The 19,198-nt window shown below is 39.2% G+C and overlaps 1 protein-coding gene across 1 annotated transcript; it reads left to right on the top strand.

The window, feature by feature from the left end:
- Positions 1 to 4,544: 4,544 nt before the first annotated feature.
- Positions 4,545 to 6,131, top strand: TMM (Leucine-rich repeat (LRR) family protein). The gene has a single exon (XM_077380570.1). It carries the CDS (start codon positions 4,607 to 4,609, stop codon positions 6,074 to 6,076), a length of 1,470 nt encoding a protein of 489 aa, XP_077236685.1. The 5' UTR covers positions 4,545 to 4,606; the 3' UTR covers positions 6,077 to 6,131.
- Positions 6,132 to 19,198: the final 13,067 nt, after the last annotated feature.

Consider the following 19,198-nt stretch of genomic DNA (forward strand, 5'->3'; position numbering starts at 1 on the left):
TGCTCCTAATGGGAGGAAATCTCTCGCATAAAGAAGAGATTGTGTGTGCGTGGGAGGAGTTGAGAGGCAGGGAGGGACTGCATCAAACTCTGCATCAAAAAACTTAGTAAATGGGAGAAGTTAGGAAAGAGAGATTTTCTTCCATGTTCGCGAAGTTGAGGACATGCTGTATCAATTATGCTTCTCCTGATCTCAAGGACATAGGAGAGAAACGGTTAGTCGCTTTCTGATTTTCAAAACGATCTTCCTACCTGACACATCGATGTGTTCTCGCATTCGAGGAGCAGAATGAAAGCTGGAAAATTACCACATTTGACCATTAAAATTAGAAATTGGTGTATTTTTTGCCAGTTGCTTATATGTAGTTGTTCATTTTTCTTTGAAATGGCAATAATTATATATCATACCAAATTTAGGAGGCCGAGATGGACCACCCATATCTACGATAGGAAGCAAGAAAGAAACAGGAACAAAGAAAAAACAAAATATAGAGAAAACCCCATCTCAGGGAGGAAGGTGATCGAACCACATAATAGAACCACCGAAAACACCATACTTAGCTAGCGCATCCGCCTTATCATTTGCCGATCTTCTAACATGCTGAAAGCCTATAGCAGATCCCGCAGTTAAGTCCTCAATCTCATCAAAAATGGAAAGAAATCTCCACGGAGGAGCCACCCCACCTTTTTAACAACAATGTTCATCATCCATGTTTAACAACAATAAATACAAATTATTGGATTTAATGATTGAGAAATTGGTCTCCTTTTGTCGCAATAGGAGATGGAAACAGTGCCTATCAATACCTCTTAAACAAAAAATTTCATCGAGTTTTTTCTTCCCAATTAGCCAAAATAGAGAGATATATTGCAAATAAAAAATGTCTATAAACTGAAATACAATTTATCCTTCAACACAATATCTAAGTTTGTCTCTCAAAGAAGCACATGTGAAGCGTGTGTTTCTCAGTTTCCATGTTAACATCAGTATTTGTCTTGCCCGTTAATGCCCCCGTATAGCAACTTTGCATCTTTATCGAAGTACTTACACTAGTTCTTACCACTAGTGTTTTTAAACTGGAAATGACAAGGCACATGCCATTGATTTTTCTTTCAAAAGGCACTGGGTTAGGGATTCAACACTCTTTGATGGAAATTAAGTAGGTGGGTCTCAATATATAATTGTTCCATTTTTCCTCAAATTCCATTTCTATTTTATTTATTTTTTGGTGGGGATACCTATGAATACAAAGGAATTCTGATGGCATCTGAAATGATGTCTTTTTAATTTTCCTGTTACTTTGTTTTTTTAGTGTTTTTGCTCTTTTAAATGTCCTCTATTCAGGTTGCAGTTGCAGCACCTGCATATAGGGTTGCAACTTCGGTCGGGTTTGACCCGACCCGAATCGAAAATAACATGGGTCGAATTTAAAAATCATGGGCCTTCAGTAGGGTCAGGTTTTAAATTGGAAAACACGACTCAATCTTGGGTAGGGCCGGGTTTAAAGAAAAAACAAACCCAAAACCCGACCCGACTCATATGGGTGCACTGTGACTTTCTTAAATATCTCTTGAATAATAGAGATAATTATTTTTCCAATATATTGATACAAATATTTTGATTGAGGCGATCATGTATGCTATGTTAAAATATAGTGTCCTTCTTAAAGTTATACACTTGATGACATAAATTTAGAATTCTTTAGTGTGAAGGTTTGTTTTTTTCCTACAATCTTTAAAAGTAGTCACTATCCTACGCTAAAAAAAAAAAAACCCGACCCGAACCGACCCAACCCGAGAAACTATCTTGGGTAGGGTCGGATTTAGGAATCTCGGGTTTTCATGTAAAAAATTAGACCCGACTCGACCTGAGATAATTCTCTGGTAGGGTAGGGTTTTAGAGCCTACCTGGATTCCCGTGTGCATTTTTTTACAAATGTATATCTATTATTACTTTTTGTTTAGAATCATTTTAACACATTCTTTTACGAAACATTATTTATTTATTTTTGGTCGTCCTTTTGCCAAACATTCTGGTCACCATTAGCCCTCGTGCATCGCACGGGTGTCCCACTTAGGTGTCCCACTAGTCTAATACAATAAGCTGGGATGAAAAGTAGGGGTGTCAATGGATCCAGACGGTCCGATGGATTGTCCGAATCCGAACGTTAATGAACGGGATCTAAACATATGAATAGGATCCATGGGCATATTTCGGATCATCAAATCTGGGATCCGAAAAATTTTGGATTGTGTATGGGCACGCCATAGATGCCCATTTGATAGTCACGATCCGAAATGGTTTACAAAAATACCCTCCATATTTTGTTAGTGCTAACCGTTCTATGAAGGGTATTTTGGTCAAAACCTCTCTTATCACTAATGAATCGGATGGGAATGCGATTTCACTCATTTCAGTCGTTTCATTTCAAACTTTCACAAAGGAAAAGAGAGAGGGGTTTTGCTCTTTATGCATCATATTCTTTGATAATAGTTATACATTAAATTTGTGTATGTAATTTTGATTAGTTTCATTGTTTACAAGCACTGTTATACTCATAGATTAAACATAGATAAAATTTTAATTTATGTGAAGAAAATGCATAGAGACACACTAATAGTGGACTGTCGTTCTATCTCTTTTTAAAAAAATTAATTGTTTACTTAGCTTAGCGAGACATAATAGGTCACTCCGATGGACGGTCCGAATTAAAATGGATCGTGATCATGACGTGGAAAGTAGGATCCGAAGAACAATCCGACTCCGACCAGACCGATAAGGAATTTGAATGGATCGTGACTATGACATAGGTGGATCCGACCCGAAGTGGATCCGTTGACACCCCTAGTGAAAAGAGGAGAGTTTTTTCGATTTTTTTGAAAATTACGTGAGAATTACACGTCACATTTTTTGACTTTTTTGAACAAATGCACCCATTCAACTCATATAATTTCAATCCTACCCCCCCCCCCATTATGCTTTTAACAAAGGCACCCATTAGATCATATAATTTCAATCCTACCCCCTCCTTTATGCTTTTAACAAAGGTACCCATTAAAGCCATATAATTTCGATCTTACCCCCTCCTTTATGGTTTTTTAATTAAAAAACTATAGGGTGATCTTGACCATCCGATTTAAGATAAGGGGAATTATGGAAACATCTATCGATTGGAGGGCTAGGATTGGCCTATGAAAATGATTTTTGGGGCACAACCTATTTATGTTGTGTTCCATCACATGGACGGTTTGGATCAACTTATGACGTGGTCCTTACAGTTCTTTGCCGGCCCGTGCATCGCACAGGTCTGCAACTAGTATAAGTAAAGCTGAATGTGAGAAGTTGAGGTTGTGCCACGTTTCCACCCACCGCTTCTCAAAATTAAATATAGCCCAACCTCCTCTTTAGATAACCGTACTTTACACTTTATTAAGCATTTTTTATTACCCACTGAAAGCGTCTTTTGCAAGTGATAACATCCATGTCAGATGAATTAATTGAATAAGACGAAAGCTGCCAAAAAGTGAACATGTGTGCCTGTCATCACAGAAAAGACGACTGAGAAATGGGTTTCCGAGAAATTGCCTAGCAAATCCCAAATTAGAATAGTGTAAAGTAAAGACTGAGGTGCCCTTATTGAGAGATGGGAGTGCGGATATCAATTGTCCCCGGAAGATACTTCTTGTCGTTACATTACCCTGTCTTAAAAAATAAGTAGACCGACCCAACAATTTGGTGGTGAATGGGTCCACGATTTAGTTTCCACAGAGGAACATTGCAATGCCCGTGAAAAGTATTAAAGGCAAATCATTCCCTTTAGTTTATTAATTCCACCCCCTCCATCCTCGTGACCGCGTTATGAGCCCCTTAAATTCCCCACACCAATCTCTATCCTTCTACATTAATACCCTCCTCTTCTCCCATCAATCCACCCTCCAATTTTCATAAATTCACTAAAATGCCCGGTTCACTGCTTGAGAATAAATTCACCTCCTTTAACATTTTTCTTTGCCTTTAAAACTTAATGAATAACGTCTGAGGAAGGATTTTATCCGTCGGAGGGGGGAAATATCATTTCCCAAAGAAAATCGAAGCATGATAAGAGAATAAGTGGAGTGCAATTATTAAAAAAAGGGAGTGCGGATATCAGTTTCCTATCATATATTAAATGACATCTTTGCCATATCAGCTAAATGTCATGGATAAGCAATATATCAAGACATGTTGTGGATATCAATCTAACCGTCCATTCTGCTCTACAACTTGTGAATCAACGGCCAGAAAATAATCAATAAGCTCTTACATTTCTCTAATATTAAGCTTATCTATAAACTATCTTGGGAGTAAAAAGAAAAAGGTCTTACATCCATTGAGATGATCAACTTCTTTTCTCATTACACAGAAAGGGCATTTTGGCAATTTCAACATAACAGTTGGTAAAGGAAGTTGTTGAAGTGTAAGTTATACTCTTGTACTATTATCCATCCCGGACCATTTCGTCCCTTCGCATTTAAGAAGAGAATCAAACTAAGAAAATCGACCGTTGTCTTTTTCTTTTTAAAGGTTCCCAATTTTAGAAACCCCTCACTCCTCTCGCTAAAAAAAAATGAAACAACAAGTAGTAGTAGTAGTAGCGATCACAGCCCTCTTCTCCTTTCTCTCTCTTCTTCTTCTTCCTTCTCCAGTGAGAGCATTCACTGTTATAATGTCCGACCCGGGCCTAGTGGACACCCCACAAACGGGCTTCACCATGACCAATGACGAAGCTCTAACCGACCCCCAAGAACAAGCTGCCGTGTACGAAATCATGAAGGCAACCGGAAACGGATGGGCGGAATCCATTCCCGACGTATGCCGTGGGCGATGGCACGGAATCGAATGCATGCCCGACAAGGACGATGTGTACCATGTAGTATCACTCTCCTTCGGATCCTTATCGGACGATACCGCCTTTCCCACGTGCGACCCCACACTTTCCTTCATCTCCCCTTCACTCCTAAAGCTACCCCACATTAGGACCCTCTTTTTCTACCGTTGTTTCACTAACAATCCCCAACCAATCCCTTCTTTTCTAAGTCAGCTGGGCCCCACTCTCCAATCACTTGTCCTTAGAGAAAACGGCCACGTCGGCAGTATCCCATTCCAGCTCGGAAATCTGACGTGGCTCCGAGTGCTAGATCTACACGCCAATAATCTCAGCTCCATTATTCCATCTTCATTGGCTAGACTCAATCGTCTCCGTTCGTTGGATCTAAGCAATAACAGATTAACGGGTGGGATTCCAAATCTGCCTACTCAAATGCTCAACGTGTTGGATCTGAGTCAAAATTTCATCCAAGGCCAAATCCCAGCGAGTCTTGGAAAATCAACGTCTCTGATTAAAATGGATTTGAGTAAAAACAGACTCTCCGGTCCGATTCCGGACTCACTTGACGGTCTAAAGAACCTGATCCTGCTCGATTTAAGCTACAACCGTCTGGTGGGCCCGCTTCCGGACTCTCTCGGGAGCTTGATTTCTCTCCGAGTTCTAATCCTGAAAGTAAATTCCATGGAAAATACTAGAATTCCCAACGAAACATTTTCCAAATTGGAAAATCTGATGGTTTTAGTTCTCTCAGATATGGAACTTGAAGGACCCATACCCGAATCACTGAGCCGGTTACCGAGTCTACGTGTGCTACATCTGGACCGGAACGGTCTGAACGGCTCAATTCCACTGAGTTTCAAGGGTTCGGAGAATTTCAGTGAGTTGAGAATGAATGATAATCGCTTAACGGGTCTGATTCCTTTTGGCAAAGATATGGTTTGGAGGTTGGGGAGAAAGCTAAAGCTTGCGAATAACTCGGGGCTTTGCTATGATAGTAGCATCGGTAGTGATGACTCGTTTGAGTTGGGAATCGGTTATTGTGACTCGGAAATGACTCGGCCGATGACAAAGCAGCATCTTTCGTCCGTCGATCTCCAGCAACCTGGACAGATCCACCATTCCTTTTCGGGTTCCTCATCGTCTGCTCCAATTCATATGTTTCTTCGTCTCCGTGTAGTGATTTTACTGTTGGCTCTTTTGCTGTTGTGACTGTTTTCATGAAAGCTCGTTTGAAAGAAAATGTAAATTTTTATTTTCACTGTTTATTACTAGCCGTTGTATAATATAGTGTTGCAACTTGCAAGTTTTTATATGGGGCATGCAAATACACTAAAAATCTAAGTGGGGCCTACTTTTTTGTTTGATCTAAACAGTTCCTTTGTTGGGTTCCAACTTAAGCAGCAGTGCCCCGATAATCATCTATAGTGAATCTTCCTAACCTTCTGATGGGTAGATTTTAATAAGGATGGTCCGGTATGAAAACCTCTACAGATCGAAAGGTTAGATTATCCTATGGGCCCACCTATTTAAGTTGAGATAATAAAAAATGGACGGTTTGGATCATCCAATAATGTCGACCCTGCATTGTTTTTTTTATTGTACTGCATGTAGAGCGGACACCATATAAAAAAATTCTGTCGGGATCTCTGCTTTTGCTGTAAAAATTGGGCAGTAAAGTTTTAGGAAATGAGATCAGCACAACCATATTTTGATATTTGCAACCCATCTTGTCTTTTATTATTTGAAGAGCTGTTAATGGTCATTAAAGTTCCTAAAAGGCTTTCACAAGACAATTAAAAAAGAAAAGATAAGCTAGGTTTATGCAATTATTAAAACATGCATGGTTGTGTTGATATCATTGCATAAAGTTTTAAATTTAGTAGGGGGATATGCTAGGGACCCCGACCATGTCAGAAGGACCGGCTGTTGCATTCCGAGAAAGGGGTCGTTTAGTGTCTCTTCAGTTGCGCCGTGGATTTGGAAAAGAAATAGAAAATGGGTCTTTTTTCCGTGAAAAATAGCTTAAATGGTCGTTCTGTTGACAGGATACAGAAAGCGCGAATCTCACGTGGAATCCAAGAAATCCGACATGGCAAGCCCGTTTCCGCGTAAAATAAATCTGACTAAAATAGTCGGATTTGTGTTATTTTCCTAGACCTCCGTCGAAAACGTCAAGCGTGTCTTTCTTTGTTGGGTGTTTTGCAAAACATTCTTTTAATATGATATTTCCACCCAATACCTAAAAGTGACGTATGATTTTGCAAAAGCAACTTGATTTTGCTTTAAGTGACTCTGTAAAGATGCATGCATGCTATATCAGGTTCTTTAAAACATTGATAATTGCTTTGATAGAAGCCCATGTTTGAGCAGAGCGTACTGCTAGGGGGACTGAGTGTGGAACCGAGAATGGAACTGATAAATCCCCACATGGCACGTGGCATGAGAAGGGTAGTTTTTTTCCATTTCAACGAGTGAAGTGGCTATTTGTTCGGTTCACTTGGTCTCAAACAGGTCTCCATATTATTAGCTTTTGATAAAAACGCTCCATGTTTCGTCCTATTTGAGGCTAATATAGAACTATTCGAGTTGCTTTTAATGCTAATTCAGAATCAATTTTTTCCTGAAATTTTAAATATGGTTATCTAATATTATGGTCGGCCCCATGAGGTTTTAAAAGACGTGTTTTCCTATGGAAAAATCAAAATCGGGGTGGGTTGCGGTCCAGAACCGGACAATATCTGCACGGTGTGGGGCCAGGGCGTGACATAATCTTGTGCTAATGGACTATTTGGTTTGGTTTTATTTAGATTAGGATGGTTTATGTGCTGTTTCTTTTCCGTTTCTTTTTCGTTTTCTGGCAACCGAATACACATTCCTGCTGTTTCTTTACTTTTTCTTTTTCGTTTTCTGGTAACTGAATGCGCACTCCTACTGCTTTCTTAACAGTTTCTTTTCTTTTCCATTTCCTTCTGCCACGTCATTTTCTTTTCCTTTCTGTTTCCTGCGCGTAACTGAATAGACCCTTAGGCTTTTTTTTAGTACTTGCCAATTTCAATGCATTATCTCGAAGGACTAAAGATAGTCTTATTTTGCGTATGATCCCAACACCGCTAATCATGTTCACCATCCTTAGGGTGCCACATGTTCATCGTCCCATTCCGAAGGGACATCTCATCCGTTAGATTAAGATGCTCCGATAGACTAATGGGCCTGAATCATCTGATCAAAATGACGTCAAAAGCAATGGGAAGGACTTGTGCTTAACGGTCAGATCAAAGGAATAGATTATATCCACGCGTCTTATGCGGGCCCTACAAAGTGGACGTCTTTCTAGCATTTTTCGTTGTTAAATAATTTGGTATTTCAGTCCCTTTTGATTTGATTTCTCCCATTTGTCCTTATTTTAGAAAGGCTACTAATATCCACACGACCATGTTTTGATAATGGGACGAACACGTGTCACCTTGGAGGATCGTTCCCGTTTGTTTTCATGAAACGGGTTTCGGTTATGCTAGCTGCCCTCATCAGATATTGTCCCTCCTGAGTTCCTAGTATGATTTTCACACCACTGATCATGGATTCGTGGAACCTTCTACTGCCATCAAAATTTTATTTTAACCTATTAGTCGGTGGCACAACCCAATAGGGCACAATGGTGGGGACTAATTTCCAAATAGAAATTTTCAAATTAAAAAAATAAGAAATAAAAAAAATTCTGAGATAAGAAAATCGTTAAACAAACACCACTTAGAAAGCACACAGAAACTTTGAGAAGGGAAATGATATCAGCGCTCCAACCTTTTGATATTTCCGCTCCACTCTCTCGTCTTTTAGCATTTAAACGGCTGGGGCTGTCAAAAGTTACAGTTCCTCAAAAGCTCTCACAAAGCCCTTTAAATGCTAAAAGACAAGAGAGTAGAGCAGAAATATCAAAAGGTTGGAGCGCTGATATCATTTCCAAGATAATTATCATATTAATTATTGGGAAATGTTATCAGCACTACTGTACTTTGATGAGGGCACTCCTCACTTTATTAAAAGTACCGTATGGCCCGCTCCATAGGATGATCCAAACCGTCCATTAGATGGGCCACAGCTTAAGTATGTTGTGCCCCAAAACTTATTTCCACAGGTTGATCCTAACCCTCCGATCTATAGAGGGTTAGGATCAACCCTCTAACATTCAGATCGGAGGGTTAGGATAAATCTATGGTAATGATTTTTGGGGCACACCCTATTTAGACTGTGGCCCATCTAATGGACGGTTTGGATCATCCTATGGTGTGGGTCATACCGCACTTTTAATAAAGTGAGGAGTGCCCTCATCAAAATACAATAGTGCTGATAACATTTTCCTAATTAATTTGCCAGGGCATTTAATTATTCCTTTGAAAAAAGGATTATTTCTTTTCCTCTTCCACACAAGCTAGATGGTAGACGAGTACAAAACTTCTCACAGACACGAGTATTTTTACTGTGCTATTTTTTTTTATACCCTTCATTTTTATAGATGTATTAACATTTCACACTAGTCTGGACAATGGGCATAATAGACTTAGGCTTGTCATTTTGATGTGGCTTGCCATCTACATAAATGACCATTACACAAAACTTGTACTCGTACTTAAAAGGAAAAAGGATGATAGTCCGGGAGATGCCAACGTTGGTAGTCCATTCTAATTGATCTCCAAGCCAGATGGTGAAGTTGAATTAGGTGATTTGGTGAACTCGCCCAGACGAAATCTTGGGGGCACCATGAAAGTCCAAAAGAACATAAATTGGCCAAATTTGAAAGAAGCTACATGCCTAGATTTGATTCATCGTCAACCTAAGAAACCTAAGCATTCATCAAATGTTTTTAAGTAGTTAAGAGGCACAACAAATCAAGTGGTGCGCTGTTATGTGCATGTTATTGGTATCAGTTGTGTGTAGTTACTAAGTAGTGCTATGTAATGTGGGTACGGGTAGTGGTATGTGGTTATTAAGTAGTGATGTTGATGTCATGTGAGTAGTGGTAGTCGGTTAGGGTGGTTTTGTTAGTAGTGTGGTTTTGTTAGTAGTGGTTGGATTATGCATGTGCCAAGTGGCATATATTTGTATTTAAAATGTTATCATCTAATGAAATGGAGAAGAAGAGAATTTTAACGAAAAAGGAAACTTTGTTGTTGGAGAGTCATGATTCCTCTCGATTTGAACCACTAGCTATGTGGAATATGGCAAGAGATGTGTACCCACATGGGGATCATCCCACTAACACTGCTTGATGAAGCAGGTTTAGACACCTAGATGTAGTAGTTTCAGGGAAAGTGTATATACGAAGATCATTGCACCAAGCAATTTGTTTAGATAGATAGACAAAGTCCATCTGGAGAGTGTTGGTGAGAACACTTCTAAAACGGTCCACTCCTGTGCATTATGGAGAGGTCTTAATGATCATTACATACTACATTGGATAGCACCAGGAAGAAATAAAAGAAAGGAAAACACTTCTAAAATGGGATCCCATGCTGAAAATAAAGAAGGGGTAAAAGTGGCCAATCTTTTTGGCCATTTTAATGTATTTTTTAGCTTTTCTGGAGATACACACCTCCCTTTCTTTGTTTTATGCGCACATGTCACGATAGAGGTTGCCATGCTTTTTTTTCAAGCACTGGATCCCGTTTTGCTAGCAATCCTCTAAAAGAAAAGATATTAAGAAATTAGAGAATAATTACACGGGGAAATGTTATCAGCTACGGTATTTTGATGAGGGCATGCCTCAATTTATTAAAAGTACGGTATGGCCTGCACTATGAGATGATCCAAACCGTCCATTAGATGGGCCACAACCTAAATAGGTTGTGCCCCAAAAATTATTTCCATAGGTCGATCCTAACCCTCCGATCTATAGAGGGTTAGATCATCTTATGGGGCGGGCCATACAGTACTTTTAATAAAGTGAGGAGTGCCCTAATCAAAATACAGTTGTGCTGGTAACATTTCCCTTACTGCCTAATATTAAAATCACTCTGTCCCATAATCCGTTGATTATGGACAATTGGATCGTACTTATAGGATGATAGGGCCTAGCAAATGAACGGTTTAGATTAACTACCCTTAGTCTTCCGCCGCATTTACAAGACTACATTCATAACAATTCTTTATGACAAAAATTAGGCAGTGATAAATCGACCCTATGACAAAAATTAGGGCAGTGATAAATCACTTTGTCTTTTTTGAAAATGACAAATCTACCCCTGCGTCCATGACTTATCCTGGAACAAACCTGACCTCGTATACTTTCCTGTTTTTCTCTATCCACTGTCTCAAACATCTGTTCCAAAATCGTGAACTAAGGAATTATGCTATTCTCAAATGTCCTCTCTTAAAGCCCATTCTTAGCCTCCCATGAGAACGAGGGGTTCCACCAGAAGTCCAAAAGCCTTTTTGGTGGCCCACAAATTCAAGCCAAATCACCACTCACATGTCAATGTACTGTGTGGGCCCCAAGCAAGAAACGAGTGGGAGAGTTGGTTGAGAATTCCTAATTTGAAAGTGACAGTACCATTCTCCATTTTCTATTCCAAATCTATAATCGTCACTTATTAAACTGCTCGTATTATTTTAGTCATTTTTGCAATCAACGGTTCAAGGTAATTTTTGAATCCTACAAGGGGGCACGTATGAGAAATCAAGACGGTTGATCTTGTAGATCATCATGATGTGATCCACATGGTGATGGTCCCATCCGGATCAAACATCCCATGTGTAATATAATTGGCTACAAACAAGGGCCTAGGTTCATCCTGACCTATGGGTTCTGTTTGGATCAACGGATCTGATTGCAAGAGTGTAAAGGTCACATTTTTTTAGTAATTTCCTATCTTAATTATTAGTAAGGAAACAACATTCTCTGCACAAACATGAGCCATGCAAACACATATGACATCAAGTGTCTCTTTGAATGGGCAACGATGGTAGGACTAGAAAATCTTAAAATGTGCACTCAATGATCTTTTGCCGATTAAATTTGGACTGTTGAGCGTTTCATGTTGGCTACCCACATTAGTTGGGTCATTTGATCATTGAACTATGAAACTACATGTATGGTTGTGATCTTTATTGATAGCTCGGATCGGTTCATCATAGATTAGGAATGATATTATTCCTCTATCGAGACAGGAAACTAACACTCGTGAGAATATTATTAAATTCTTATCATGTATTTTATATCCTGATTGGCCTTACAAGGTAAGCTGAGTGCCACAAAAAGACTTGAACATGGGTAACATCTCTTCTGATTGCAGACTTTGTAACGCCGGTGCAGAAGTCACATATGTGTGTAATCATGATGGATTTGGAGATCCATCTTATGGAGATTCAACTACAAGAGAAAACCTCACAAAATCTTGCTAAAGGAGGAGGAATGGATCAGAGAAAGGTCCGGAGGTGAAGGACGAGCGTTGACAGCCATGAAGATCGAGCTTGGAGCAACAATTTGCCACATTTGGGCAGAGCGAAAATCATGAATCTTTGAAGGCAAGGAAAAAACACAAGAGAACAAACCTAAAAGAAATCACGGATGACGTAAAAAACAGGCTGATTCACTTGAAACTCAATGATAGAGACCCCCAAGAAAATAGGGAAGTCATAACAAATCTAAGATGTGCCTACTATTCAATGCAGCCAAAGGCAAAAACTTGGAAATGGAAAAAACCAAAAGATGAGGTCTAGAAACTGAACACAGATGCAACCGTAGCCATATGAGGTATTAATTCTTTTGGATGCATCGTAGCCACATACTCGTCAGATGTTGAAAGAGAAGATATATGTGCACTAGAGCTCAATTTTATACTTCAAGGCATCCTTCTTGCAAAACAAAATCAGGTTGCAAATTTGTAGGTTGAATCTGATTCAGAGGTGGCTATGAAGAATATACAAAAAGGAAATACATTGCCCAAGGAGAAAAAGTACATACACTTGCAAAGACTGAGGACTCCCTGCAACACTTAGAGAGCTGGAAAAATTCACACGTGTGGAGGAGAAGTTAATGCATCATTAGATTTTCTTTCAAAAGCAGTGTGTTCTTGTAATGGATTGAATATTCCTCTCTTTATATCTCCTCCCATACTTCTAAACACTGTACACTTTGATAGTGGGGGAAGGAAGTATGTAAGAATGTAACTCATATCTCTTTTAATACAACTGGTGGGCATCCCCCTAACCCTACCAGCTTGCCCATCAAAATAAACAAATAAATAAAATCTTATGATATAAAAATATAGCCAGGGGCATAAAAATGCAAGGCATTCAATGGCTATAAAAATAGGAGAGGCCTTTCACCTCTTTTTTGCAAGGGCTCCCTTCAGTCTAGAATTCCTCACTTTACAATTATATAGTTTTAAATAACCTCAAGCCCACCCAAGTTTCTTCATTATATATAAGTATGGATGGACATTAAGGATTGAGAAATTAATTAAGTATAGAACCGTTGTCATCGTTAAGAATAAGTCAAGTTCTTCACATGATTTTGTTTGGGACTTGCTTTTGCCACCACCTGTTGCTATTGGGGCGTCATTTGTAATTTTAAGGGGGTCAATATGAGTCCCTAATGCATAAGGCATGATCTTGTTAGTGGGGTTGTTGTTGGCACCCCTTGTCGTTCATACTGACACCTCATTTTCTTTGCCTCTGCCTAGAAAGGTTACTGAAAGCATAAAGTAAAGCTGCCGATAGAAACAAGAGAACTAGGGACTTTTGGAACCTTTTGTTCCCTACGGCGGCAAAAGCAAGCAGAGAGGTCCCTTATTTTTCACAAGAATATGTCTCTTACTCAAATCATGTAAAGCTTTTATTCAAAGTCAAGAGGGGATGCCCGATGATAAAGGGAAAGGGCTCTTTGCGTAAGAAGAAAGTACACTCGGTTCTTATTACTCTTGTGTAGTGCAGGCCACCTGCAAATGACTATTATACTTTAGGGAAATGATATATTCGCCCTCTTTTCTTCTCTAAGGCCACTCCTTCTAGTGTAAAAAGCAGACATAAATACACTAAAGTGGGTGGCCGAGAGAAGAAAAGGGGGCCAATATATCATTTCACTATATTGTTGGCTATGCAGGTGGTGGCACCCAGGCCACTTAAAGCTTATAAATGCATGAGCCCAATAAGATCAATTTGCATTGGCCATTTCATTAATATTTCAACTTTTTAATAAAGTTAACGATACCTGTACAAAAAAAAGAGAAGAGTTAACGATACTTTTTAATAAAGCCTCATTTAGGGTTTCTGGCCTGTTTTGAGAAGACGTTGTTGGTTGTGATCTTCGAACCTCATTGTTGGGCTCTAGTCCCCCTACCTACATGGCCCTAACTAGGACCATTTGGGGTTTTCTTTTGATGTTCTACAATATCAATAGTCTTGAGTTCACATACAAACCCCCATATAAGACGCACAATCAACTACTTTGTATTTGAGAAATGTCTAGGGAGACGATGTTGTTGGTTTAAACTCTGACAAAAACAATACTAATGGACCACATGCAGACACATGTATGTGCAATAAAAATTGTTAATCTCGTAGAATATTATGTGGCTCCTATTCACATGCTAAATGGTAGGGCTGCAACTCAGGTCGGGCGGGTCGGGTTTGGAAGACTACTCAAGAAATATCTCGGGTCGGGTCGGGTTTTTTTTTCCGGAAAACCCATGATTCCCAAACCCGGCCCTACCCATGATAAATCTCAGGTCGGGTCAGGTTGTTTTACGTTGACACAATTTTTTAAGGAAAACTCTTGTTTGGCAAGGCAACTCAACTGATAGAAGTAGAAAAATTCAAGCATGGCAAACTCTTTAGTGCATTAACTATTAACTAGCCCAAAGAGAATAAATTGATGCATTACCAAATGAAAATGATTATACACATATGAGATAGACAACAAACTATTTAGTGCATTAACTATTTAGTTGAAACTTGAAACCTAGAGCTAAAGGGGGGAAATGAACAGAAGATGGAAAGAGTCCCTCTGATTGCGTGCTAGCGTGAGTTTTACTTTTAAGTTTTCACTTTTAAAGTAACAAAGTTTTAGGAAACAAAAAATACATACTATAAATTAAGTAACTCGGGTCGGGTCGGGTCGGGTTTTACCCGACCCAAGTTGCAGCCCTACTAAATGGGCATCTCATGTGTAACATAATGAACAACAAAAATTAGCAATATATCTTTTGATTAAGTACGTATGACCATCTACGCTTTGTCAACGATATTTTAATACATTTTAAGAGAGAGGAGCATGTGTCTTGTCTATGGGTGATGGGTTTACTTGTGATGTCATAGGATTTGGGATTGTAAATTTTAGAAATTTAGAGAGTGTGAAAGTGGTGCACACTTTGGGTAAATTATAATATATCCCAAACATGTAGAAGAATCAGTGTCTCTTTACCGATTGGATTGGACAACTTACATGTATTTAGTTGTAGGTGGAGCTAATAAAATCATATGAGGCTGTATGATCCCGATGAAAGGGCAAATTATCACGATTTGTATTAGTTGATGTAGAACACTGAGACGGACAATGTTTCTAGTATCTCAACAAATGGTTAACAAGTGTTAGAATTTTAAACAATATAAGAGTAGAAAAGTCAAAAAGCTACTTTTACCTTTGTTTAAAATCTGGAGGGTAGATTCAAAAATTTGAAAGATCACCCAAGACTTTGGGGCGTGTGGGTCCCACATCGGTTAGGGTGAGAAAAACTCTCATCCATATAAGAGGTGGTGTTGGAGGAAAGACTTGAACCTTTCAAGGGGCGTTGGGATTTGTTGGGTGATTTGGTTTTGTATGAACACAAGTTCATGTAAAAACACATGCGCGCGCGCCTGGCCATGGTCTGGGTAAAGGGTAAACAGCTTTTTGGAACAAAAAATGTTTTGGCTTTTTTTAGTAATGGAACCCTATTAAGTGTATGACACCGTTTCACAACAGTCATATTCTTCTCTATATAAGAGAGAGAAGGCAACACTTGTCTTTGGTGATACCCTAGCTTACCCATAAAAAAAAATTGTCTTTGGTGAATTTGGACTATGGGTTTACACAAATAGATCCGGATTTCTCTCCTTTCTTCCTCCTCCTTCCGTTCCATGTTTGAGCACAATTCTAACTTCTAAGGTGGTTCTATGTGAGCCAATTAGTGAGTATACTTGGGCTGGAATCAGTTTGACTGTTTTATCTTGGAGCATCAATTAGCGGATCCACGTTGTACCATAGGGAGCGGATATGATTCTTAAGGAGGGTAACCATGTGGCACGACTAGGCCTTCCTCAATCATCAATAATTGATTTTTGCAAAGAATTTTGGTCAAGAAGATAAGTGCAAATTGTTTTCCAAAGTTTTATTTCAATTCTGGACTATTTAACAGTACATGGATTTTTTGGGTCCGAGTTGCACTAATTTGGGGCCGACTAACAAACCTAGGTTTGTTTAAGTAACCTGTTTTGGGTCCGAGTAACTAAGTTCGATTTGACCTACTGTTTTGGATTCGATTAAGCCATTGATCATCCCTCTTTATGTTAATTGTTTCAACACTTTAAGATTTGTAGTAATCTGATCAACTAATTTTTCCAATAAAAACAAATTGATGTGCGCGTGCACAAGGTCTCTTTTGCAGTTGGTTTAGAGATGAGTTTTTTCATATTATAGACAATGGTGAGTGGTGAGCTATCGGTTGAGAGGATGATTTGAGGTCCATCTTCAGCGTATGTTAGGTGAATTGACTTGGAATAAGCTACACATATCCGCTGGGTGTGTAGATTCATGTTGACTGCAAAATACACCAAGTTAGAGACTGTTGGGATTGGTGTCTTGTTTACATGCAATTGTGACTTTCACTTATGATTTCATCACGGGAATAGGAAAGAGCGGAGACTGAGTTTCGACAATTTTCTTTTCTAAAATCTTAAGATTAATCTCTAGGTTTTCTAGATAGCCTATGAGAGAGGGAGAGAGAGACAGGGACTTATATTTAACAAACCTAAAATATAAGGTATTGTTATACCTTAAGTAAGATGAGATAAATAGAAAGAGTTCGAATGTATGAGAAGTAATAGTCGTTTCGGTTGGACATTGAGTGCTCTTGAGTTTGATCTTTCAGGGTTCAATGGTTGCCGATCATGCAAGGATGAAGTTGAGGAATTTGCGATTATTTCCCTTTTCTTTGATGTACATGACTTTTGGTGTTTACAATTTCCATTAGGGCCCGTTTGGATACCTCCCATTTTGTACTTGGATTTGGAATTGAGTTTTGAATACAAATTGAATAGATCTGGCAGCTCATGTAGAGGGAAAAAGATAGGGAAGGGGGTACTTGCTAGTGGAGGGGAGAGGTTGAGGAGCAAAGAGGGTGGAGGAACTACTAGATATGTGGATTTCCAATTTCTTATTTCCACAGCAAATTTAGAAATCTGATTTTTTTCACTGTCAGCTGTTGAATTAGAAATCCAAGAATTTGATCCGATCCAATTTACAATGCAAAAAGGGCTGCAAATGTGAGAAATCCAATTCAAAATCTTCTCTGCATCCAAACAGGCCTTTATGGTTGTGTTATGTAGAATTTGATAGGACCGACACATTATTTTTAACAATGCGGAAGTCACATTGTTCAAACATCTCTAGTCGTTCATGTGGAATATGTGCTCGGCGGTCAAAACCGTTGGTCTGGTCATCCGTCATCCCACAGTGGACCAGTTATTCCAAGTAATACCGAACAGAGATGTCATTCACAAGATTAGGTGGTGCAAAAATCAACGACTTAGAAAGGCATCTTAAACACATCTCTTCATTATACTTGATCAAAGGTCTAGAATTAATCATCCGATGAAGGAGGGACCAAGAACAATGAGCGGGATTGGCAATGACCAACAATGTTCGTGGACCCAATAATCATACATTCGCATGGGTCCATGCCTTACACTGCCTCTTTTTCTCCCTAAAAACAATGATTCTCACAAAAGAGTTTTCCACTAAAAATTAGAGGATTCACAGAATGAAGGGCGCCCTTGCAAAAATCAGCTTCAAGGGCGGCCTTATTGGATGATTTACACAAAATCAACATAGTATCCGCTTTTTTAGGCGCCATCAGCCTTTTTCGGGCCACACTTTGCAGAAATTAACCAATAGGGGCGCCCTTGAAGCTGATTTTTGCAAGGGTGCCCTTCAGTCTATCATGGCGTGTAACAATAAAAAACGAGGCTCTATATTTCAGGTCACCCCTAAATACAGACTTATTCATAACCGAAGCGTGCGGGGCGGGGGGAGGGGGCGGAGTGGTTCTCATGTCCGCATCATAATCACATGTTATTATCTATTGTATTCCATATTAGTAACACATGACCTTACTTTAAAATATCCTCTTTTGTTTTTGTCTTGGAAAAGAAGATGCCTTCAAACTTAATTAAGAAGAAAGAGAAAATAGGCTGATGATGTTGACGCCACCATGTTTTGTTAATTGCACAAAATCAGCTTGTCTTTTGTTTTTTAATCGTCTTATGCGAGCTTTTTGAGTCTGTGCAATTATCAAAACATGACAATCCCAATATAAGGAGACACGAAACATGGCCACCGTTATTGGCACTTCTATGTTTTAATATTTGTACAAACTCAGCCTGTCTTTTCTTTTTTAATTACCTTAGAGATTTATGGGAACTGTAATAATCTCTTGAGGGCTGTTTAAATAATAAAAGACAAGATGATTTTGTGCAATTATAAATAGTGCAAGTATAATAAGTAGGCAAAAAAAAGCCTAGAGAGATCCAATAGAGAGAATCCAAACCGTACATCTCTTTTTCTACAGATGTGATGGAATACCATTATGCCGGTCCCTTTCGCTTCCAAAATTTCATGCTTGGAATTTAGTAAATACACCCCGTCTCTTTTTTTCGGAGTCTCCGTATTCAAAGATGGGTCCGTCTACGGAGAACGAGATATTCAAAGTCCAGCGTGCTGACGTCAGCCCTACTATATGTAGAATATGTCTCGCAAAACGGATTCCCGTTTTTGTAAAAAAAAAACGCCATGAGTACACGTCCACAAAAAGACAAGAAAGTGAACTCGAATCACTCTCTCGTTCTGGGCGATAATAAATTCCCACCCCCTGTAGGATAATTCGCACCCTGGAGGGTATGTGGCAGCTTTTTTAACGTCAATTCTAGTTACTGGGGTGCGAATTATCCTAAAGTGGGTGCGATACACCAAAAAGCATCCGATCGCGAATCCTTCAAATTCTCGCCGGCCCTCGGGATTTCCGCAAATTTCGCCGGAGGAAGCCCTCGTCTCCGGCCACTAAATAATAGAGATAAGTCGGT

This window comes from Tasmannia lanceolata, unplaced genomic scaffold (genome assembly GCF_043159265.1).
Source record: "Tasmannia lanceolata isolate RefF3 unplaced genomic scaffold, GAP_Taslan_0.1 ptg000006l, whole genome shotgun sequence".
Lineage (NCBI taxonomy): Eukaryota > Viridiplantae > Streptophyta > Magnoliopsida > Canellales > Winteraceae > Tasmannia > Tasmannia lanceolata.